The following is a 9,120-nucleotide window of genomic DNA, read 5'->3' as shown; positions in this document are numbered from 1 at the left end:
CCTTTTAATCACATAGGCACATATCACAAATTAGGTTCAATACTACTCTTACTCATGCATGTCTCAATACTTTTTCCCTTTTCCCATTGATTTATCTTATCATTACTAATTAATCAAGATCATGTTTATCTCACAAGATTATTTAGCCATCAAATACACACTACACAACACACACATACACGACACACACACACACACATACACGACACACACACACACACACACCACACACGCACACACGCCACACACACACACACACATGAACATATTCCCACATCCCTTTTATCCCTCTTTCACTCAACCAAGATGCATGAGGATTCAAGAAAACCGATTAATCGGTTAGAAGAAGAAAAAGAAGAAGAATAAGAAGAACTCATAAACAAAATACCTTTTTAGAGAAAAACGATCGGTAGAAACAAAGTAGAGACTTGGTTCTTCAAGAATCTTGGCGTTCAAACTCTAATTCTTCTCAAAGGATGACAAAATATTGGAGTGTGGAAGAAGAAAATTTGAGAGAGTGAGGGGGGGAGGGTTTCGAAAATTATGGGGGCTAGGGTTGGGGTTTTGGTTCTTATTTATAGAGTCCAATGAGATCTTTAGAATATTTGGTAAGATTTTATTCTCCACAATTAAATAAATAAATATTGTGAAGTAGGGAAGAAGAATTAACAAAAATAGATCCTAGGGCAAATCTCCTAGTTTTCGAAAATTATGCTTCTAAGGTGGCCAAGATTTTGTTTTGGTATATTTTACGGAGTAGAATAAAATATCACGGAGCAAAATAAAAATAAGAATTCTCCCATTCTTGGAGTCAAAAGTGGCGTTCCTATGCCTTTTAAATAAGGCATGGATATTTAAATATTGTCTAGAATAAGTTAAGGCAAGATCTCTTGAAGTATGGAAAGATTTGGTAGAATATTTAAATTCTAGGTATGGAAGGAAATCAAATAAGGGATTAACTAAAATAAAATAATTCCTTCCTTCCCACAATAGGTGATTTTCGAAAATTACCAAAAAAAACAAAGGGGCTCGATTCTTCTCTCTTCAAAAGGAAAATAATTGGGTCTTGGATTTAATTTGGATACATATCCCAAGAATTAAATTAAATCCGGAAAAATAGAATTCCCTCTCCAAAAGTCTAAGGGTTCGAAATTCTCAACAATTAGGTGGCTAGTATTTATGGAAATTTTCTCTAATATTCTCACTCACCTTTAGACAAATAATTTACCACATAAATCTCATAATTTAATAAATCACATGCCACATCATAAAATCAATAAGTTTGACTTTTCAAACTTTCAACGCAAACCCTAGACTCAACTCGGCCATAGCATCACATGCAATAAATGCATTCACGACTCCACGTCATCAATAATAAATTCTAGGGCTCTAAAAGTAGGGTTCTAAATTCCGAGATGTTACAATACTCCCATCAGATATGGTGAAAAATGTTTAAAATACATCAATCAGATAAATGATGGCAGGACCAATCTTGTTAGAGTCCTCAAAGAAGCTTCTTCACAGATCAAGAATAATGATTTATTCGGATTTGTTTGTGACTTTGCTAGAAGCGCAATTGGAAGCCAAAAATCTCCGGTTGTATCTGTGAGTGACACTTTCCTGCATTTGTCCTAGTCATTTCATATAGACGACAATGTTGCTGTTGATAACTGGAAAGCGGTATTTGACTCAATACGGAATGCTGAAAAAGAAAACGAAACACTTGAAGATTTGAATGAATTTCCAACTTTCAGATTGGGAGATTTCTTCGATAAAGTAAGCACATAATCAACCTATATTTATATTAATACATCATTTTGTTGATATATGTTTCTCTTAGTTGACACTGGATTACTCCTACAGTTTAGAAAGTAACATTGTTGAACTAATTTTTGAACAGGCTGTAGAAGAAAGAAATAGAGAAAATTTACCTACATCACCAGTTGATAATCCTGAAGAGGTCAAACAGACTGTTGAAGAAGATGAACAAAGCAAGGAGAACATGATGTGTGATGGTGATAATGAATCAAACTCTCCTATCTTGACAGCCGTACTAGGATCTCCACATACAGCATCTCCATCTCTCCAACAACAAGAAGCCAATGCTTCAGAGCATGTCAACACTCAAGCATCAGTTTTAGGATCTGAGAACAGAGGAAGTGAGATGGAAATTCAAGTAGAAGTTCAAGATGATAGGGCATCACCAACTACTGAATATCCTGGACATGTCAATACTCAAGAATCAATTATGGAATCTGAGAACAGTGGAATTGAGTTGGAAATGCAAGAAGAAGTTGAAGCTGATAGAGCATCACCAACAACTGAATCTCCTGGACAAGTCAATAATCAATCATCACTTATAGAATTTGAAAACAGGAGTAGTGAGTTGGAAATTCAAGCAGAAGATGAAGCTGATAGGACATCACCAACAAATCAATCTCCTGCACATGTCAATATTCATGCATCAACTATAGGATTTGAGAACAGGAGAAGTGAGTTTGAAATTCAAGCAGAAGATGAAGCTGATATGGACTTAAGAACACAAAATGCCTTACATATATTATCAAAAGCATGTACTGACTTTGAAATCAGCAACAATGAAGAAGCAATCAAGGCAACAAATGCTATTGTTGATATCATAAATGAACAGGTACAGTTTATAATGATTATATTAAACTCTTGAATCTTTGTATATAATTTTATATTAGTTATTGACATTGTGGATATCATAGTTGACATAGATAAAAATATAATTGACATGGTATAGCATGGAGTTTCAGGAAGACAGGGAGGATGCAACTGCATGCTCAATTGTTGAGTATATGATGAGAGAGGGTATTGAAACACTGGATGACACTCCTCCTGAATCGAACATACAAATACAAGAACATAAAGGGAAAGAGAAGATGTATGAGGAAAAAGAAAAAACTCCTGAAAACACGGAAAGAAGAATGATTGTTTACAAGGTAAAAAAAATGAATGAATTATTGTTTACATTGCTTGTAATAGTTGTTAAAATGTAATTGACACGGTTATTGACACGATATGTAGTGCAGTTGACATGATATGTAGTGTAGTTAACATAATCATATTAGTTATTGAAACAGTTAGTGTAATATAGTTGACATGATTTGTAATTGCAACTAACATTAAATTCACTGACAACAGCATCCGAACCCTGTTCCGATCTCTGAGATTCCACTGGCTGAAGCTAGAGAGAAACGGACTCGTGCTGAAATGCGTCCTAGCCCAGTGCTACGCTCACCATTTGAAATACGAGCCGTGCATATGAAAACAACCTTGAACCCAGACGAAAGAGATATGTACTACCACATAGTAGAAACTGAAGGAACAAATGAGTATGCATAATTTAATTCTTTGAATAATCTCTACAATCCTTTTATATTTCCATGCAGTTGACATAATTTATGAATGATATTTAAATGTTGTCTGCACGCTTTCATTTAAGTGATTCATGTGTCTACACTAATTGCTTTGTTTGGGCAAGCAAAGGAGTGTTTTCATCTTTGAAACCCCATTCAGAAATAAGTACAGGTGTAATTGATGTATGGGCAGCTCACCTGAACTACAAGGAAAGAGAAAGGGCAAAATCGTCACCTACGCACCTGTTTCTGACAACATCCCCATGCGTGAGTAATCTAAATTTCTATGTCAACTATTTGGATGACAAATTTCACTAACAAAAAAGGTTAAATGCAGTATTTGAATATAACAAATCGGCAGCCTCAATAGGATCCATTACAATCCCAGAACAACTTTGTGTTGCGAATTCAACAGGAGATTAGAACAATAGAAGATTTCGATTGGAGAAAGATTGATTTGGTAACAAATTTATTTTTGTGCAAAGATCTCACAGTTTCACCTACATAGTTTTCGACAGGAGTTGTCAAATTCTTTTCTCTAATTTTATCTAACATACAATACAAGTATTCTTCCCTGTTTTTAAAAGTGGCTATTACTATCTTGTGGTATTCTGGATGAGGATGAACAAAATTGAGATAATTGATAGTGCCAAACCACCTAGAGACAAGAATTCCTTGGAAAAGTATAGCTTTGATGTTGCAATACTGGTATGCTTTTTTTAAATATAGCTAACATTATGTTTAGATTTTTGTTGACATAATTTATGTATCTTGCTAAAATGCTTTGTATGCAAAATTTAATTTAGTTCTTTATTTATTTGCAGAAAGATATGTTTGAGGCATACTTTATAGAGAATAACATGACAGATCTATCACAGAATATAAAGAAGTCTCCTTACAAGGTTATTCCTTTAGATTGGGCCACAAGCACCAATAAAGAAGACAGCGGTGTTTATACGATGAGACATATGGAGACATACTTTGGCAGGAAGGGAAGGGATTGGGATATTGGCTTTACTCCACGCGGCTTGAAGATTCCACAAGTACTCAGAGGAAGATATTGCGAAGCAATGCTTACATCAGAGAGCAACAAGAAGTGTATGGATATGATATGTCATGCTAACATCTGGATGAATGCAAACAAGCAAAGATTATTTGCATTACAGAACAAGTACAAGGAATGGTTTAGCCGTAGAACCAATAAGTAAACAACTGTTTTTATTTTGATTTGAACAAAGAGTGATTTGAATATTTGATGTTATCATGTTTTTTAGATGGATGTGTAAAACAATTATCATATATCGATTTGAACTACGCAGCCTGTAATAATATATCAACTATGAAATCAGTAAAGCAACTTCAATAGTAATGTCAACAACTTGAATTTTATGTCAACAACTTGAATTTTATGTCAACAGCTCAAAAACAATTGTTTTAACTAAAAATATGTACTGGCATCATTATCATAAAAAACATGTTAATAGTTTCCATATAAAAACTAAACATTTTGTCCATACCTTAATTATCAAATGTCAATAACTTTTAGCAAAAATGTGAACAGCTTGTCAATAGGCTTCATATAAAATTTCAGATAACTCAATATTTTGAACATATTCATGAATTGTGGTCATACAATACATTTCAGTATAAAGCAAATTAAACGTGAAAAACAAAAAAGTAAATATAAATAAACTCTATGTAATGCCAATAACTAAATAATTGTCATGTCAACTGCCTTTTTCTAAAAATATTAACAATGTCAACTGCCTTTTTTTCTAATAAAATGGATGAAAAAAAATTTAATTCAAAACCATCTACTCTACAAACTATTCCGCTAAGTCATAAAAAAGCAGAATAATAAATATTTCTCTGCCACCTACTCTCTCACAAATAGATTACCGCTCAAAGAAATTTCTGCTACTCTCTCATATTCAAACCCTTCGTCTACCCGATTTCATCTCTTTTCTAGGTTTCTAAATCGATTTAGAGTTTTAGGAATGTCAACCGGAGAAAGAAACACAAGTGATTCAGTTGTATCGTCGACCGTTTCTGGAAAATCGACGTCAGAAATGGAGGTCAACAGCAAATCAACACAAAGTACTGAAACGACTAATTCAGGTTAAAGATTTCTTTCGTTTATTAATTGTATGACTTCAATTTCACTTTTGAAAAACACAGTTTGATTATTCAAAAGATTTTATTTTTAGGTTTCATTATTTAATTATCTGATGAGTTCGATTTTTGCTTTTTTAAAACAGAGCAGAATATTTCTCAGGTTAAGTAGTATGTATTTAAATTTTTATGATTATTGACATTAGAAGATGTCTGTTCACATAGTGGTATTGACATTTTATAAAATAATTTTTAACATAATGTATGCTTGTTTCAATTGTTGTTGATATAGTCATGTGGTTCCTATAAAATAGATATGTTCTGTACACACAAAAATGAATTCATATGTGAAGTGTCAAAGGATTACAAAGTATGTCAACAGGGTATGATGGCAATTAGGGCTGTCAAAATGGATATCGGGTATTGGATACCCGATATCCGAACCCGAAAAAGTCGGATAATTGGATACCCAAAACCCGATTTTTTGGATATCGGATCGGGATCGGGTAGTAAGAATTTTGGATGATCGGGTATCGGGTTACCCGAAAATACCCGATTTATTTTTTAAAATTAATAAATTATATTTAAATATAACTTAATTTCTTAATTACATTTTAATTAATAAATTTAGCGTATAAGATAAACTGGTTTAGGGTACATCCTAAAATTCACAGCGCCTCCACCCCTCTTTGCTCTCTCGCTGCGTCTCCACCCCTCTGCTCTTGGAATATAGTTCACTACCTCATACTAGCTACAACCTTCACGTATCATTATTTATTTACTGAATTGTTTTGCCTAAATAGAATTCCAATGTTGGAAAAGCAGTCGAGCACTCATATTTGATAGTAGAGTTGGCCGCAAAGTAGTAGTACTAGTTTTTCAATATTTGGCAGAACATGGGATTTGACAGTATATAATACTTTGGTAGTACTATATTTTTAATAAATAGAAATTTGACAGTATATGGAGTATAATATTTTTCAAACAAAAAAAAATCAAAATCAAAATCATAATCGGGACTGGATACCCGAGTCGGGTATCCGGGTACCTGAAATAAAATTCGGGTCGGGTATCGGGTATTGGATTTTTGGAATTTCGGAATCGGGTACCCAAAAATTTCGGATCGGGTATCCGCGGGTACCCGATTTGACAGGCCTAATGGCAATTGTCATATGTATGATTGTAGTTGCTATAAATTTTGAAATGATAATACTGTATTGTTGACATTTTGTTAAAATAGTGATATTGACATTTTATACAATAATTATTAACATAATATGAGCTTGTTTGAATGGTTGTCAAGATAGTTATATGGTTAACATTATATTACTCTATTGTTGACATTTTTATTGTACTTGCTTTTAAACCAGAAAAAAAGAACACAACAAAAAGAAAAAGAAGTACATCAATTGATGAGGATGAGTTGATTACATCTGAGATTAGAAGTAAAAGAAAAAATGTCAAGAGACCATTAATTGCTTCTGAGATTAGAAGCAAAAAACAGAATGAAATGTATACAGAGGCTAAGGAACAGAAAAAGAAAAGTAATTTCTTTTCTAAAAGGCTTCCAGTCAAAAGAAAGACGTGGTATTTTATTGAAACACTGAGAAAATTGAATGAGGCCCAGATTAATGCTGTCAAGGACTTGAGTTTTGGGAATGTTTTTCATTTCAACGTCGATTACATTCCTACCTATTTGGCATTTGAATTGGTGAAATGTTTTGATGAAAAAGAGTGCAAGATAAAGTTAAATAATAGGAGGAGTGTTAGTATAACAGAGGACTATGTGGAGCTGGTATACGGATTTCCGAGAGGTAGGATAAATTACTCAAGAGCTAACTGTAAAAGTAATGCATCTTTCATGAGAGATATAGCCAAACATTGTAAAATAAAAGAAGGAGGAAATGTTAGCCATAAAGCTGTGGAAGAGCTTATGTTAGAAGATAGTGAAGGAGGGCCATGGTTTGAAATGTCAACTGGTGTTCGTATACATTGTCTGTTCTGAAGTTTGCAAAGGAAAATTGTTCAAAGAAAAAGATGAATGCTTTTGCAGAACCACTTCCTTTGCTCATGGTATGTTTTACGTTTCACATTAAAGATTATTAATAGTGAACATAATGTTGACATAATGTTGTATATGTTGTTGATATAGCTTATAATTGTTATTGATATGTATTTTATCTGCAGCTCTGCTACATGGATAGAGTTTTACAAGCCAAACGTTCAGTTCCTCGCACATTCCCATTAATGAAAGGTTGGACAAGAACACATCTCCAGGCTAGGGAAGATCGGGAGATAGATGTGGGAATATTTGGTAATGGACTTATCTTCAGAAGATATGTCCGTAATCTGGAGCAGGAGCAGGAGCAGGAGCCTCAACAACAGATTCCACATGTAGTTGACAGTGGGGTTGGGACTTCCCAAAGCGTTGTCCCAAAAGATATCATGCAGAATGTAATGAAATACATTCTACCCATAAATTATGGGAAGAAGTTCCTACACACGTAAAAACCCTTGAAGAAGTTCCTACACACGTAAAAACTAATCATCTATTTGGATTAGTGTGTGATATCGCTAGATCTGCAATTGGAAGCCCAACAACTTCTGTTCAATCTGTGGAAGACAAGTGTGTAAAATTGGCGGAGTCATTTCTTCAAGACAAAGATGAAGCATTTGACAACTGTAAAACAATCTGTGAAGCACTAGTTACTGTTGAAAAGAAAAAGGAAGCACTTGAAGATTTGACTAAATTTCCAACTTTCAAATGGAGAGATTGCTATAACAAAAAGTAAGTACATCATTTTGCTTACATACCTTTTCTCTAAGTTGAAATTAATTTAATATTAATTATAAATAACCCTTTCAATAGACTGCTGAGGAAGAAGTACATGAAGAACAACAAAGTGAAGGACAAGAAGAACAAGAAGGATCAAAAGAGGACAACACCTGTGGCATCAATAATGAATCAGCGTCTCCTATATCACCACTTGTACTAGAATCTGATAACAAGAGGAGTGAGACAGAAAACCAGAAAGATCTTGAACAGGTACAATTTACAATAACTATCTTAAACTATAAAGATATTCTGCATATTATAGAAAAAAATATAATTAACATAACATTATGTGTTTCAATTGAAATAACAGGAAGATAGGGAGAACCAAGATGACACACATGTTGAACCGGACAGAGAAAATCCACTGGATAAAGAAGATAATATTGTTGAGGTAACTAAAACTAAGATTAAACAGTATATTATTTTTATAAAATGAGTGAAGTGTTGTTGACATGACTTGATGGTGTAGTTGATATAAGTTATAATATTTATTGACATGGCTTCTACGTGTAGTTGACATGGACCATTTTGTTTACATACATTTCTCAAAGTTGAAATTAATTTAATATTAATTATAAATTACTATTTCAATAGATTGCTGATGAAGAAGTACATGAAGAACAAGATAATGAAGAACAAGAAGAAGGAGAATCATCAAAAGAGGAAACAACATGTGGCATCAATCATGAATCAGTGTCTCCTGTATCAACACCTGTACTAGAATCTGATAACAAGGGGAGTGAGATAGAAAATCTGAAAAATCTTGTACAGGTACAATTTACAATAATT

At 33.5% G+C, this 9,120-nt stretch overlaps 1 protein-coding gene across 1 annotated transcript; it reads left to right on the top strand.

Moving 5' to 3' along the window:
- Positions 1-3,998: 3,998 nt before the first annotated feature.
- LOC148923615 (uncharacterized) lies at positions 3,999-4,591 on the top strand. Its single transcript, XM_089060426.1, has 2 exons — positions 3,999-4,091; positions 4,208-4,591. Exons 1-2 carry the CDS (start codon positions 3,999-4,001, stop codon positions 4,589-4,591), a joined length of 477 nt encoding a protein of 158 aa, XP_088916552.1.
- Positions 4,592-9,120: the final 4,529 nt, after the last annotated feature.

This window comes from Salvia hispanica, chromosome 6 (genome assembly GCF_029641045.1).
Source record: "Salvia hispanica isolate PSC_SH4W2 chromosome 6, Shi_PSC_v1, whole genome shotgun sequence".
In the NCBI taxonomy this organism is placed as follows: domain Eukaryota; kingdom Viridiplantae; phylum Streptophyta; class Magnoliopsida; order Lamiales; family Lamiaceae; genus Salvia; species Salvia hispanica.
Note: the sequence above shows the minus strand (reverse complement) of the source record. Positions and strands in the feature narration are given on the sequence as shown.

Coding starts and splice junctions, on each gene's coding strand:
- LOC148923615 (XM_089060426.1), top strand. CDS start 3,999: ATGAGGATGAACAAAATTGAGATAATTGATAGTGCCAAACCACCTAGA. Junction 4,092..4,207: donor GCTTTGATGTTGCAATACTG/GTATGCTTTTTT, acceptor ATTTATTTGCAG/AAAGATATGTTTGAGGCATA.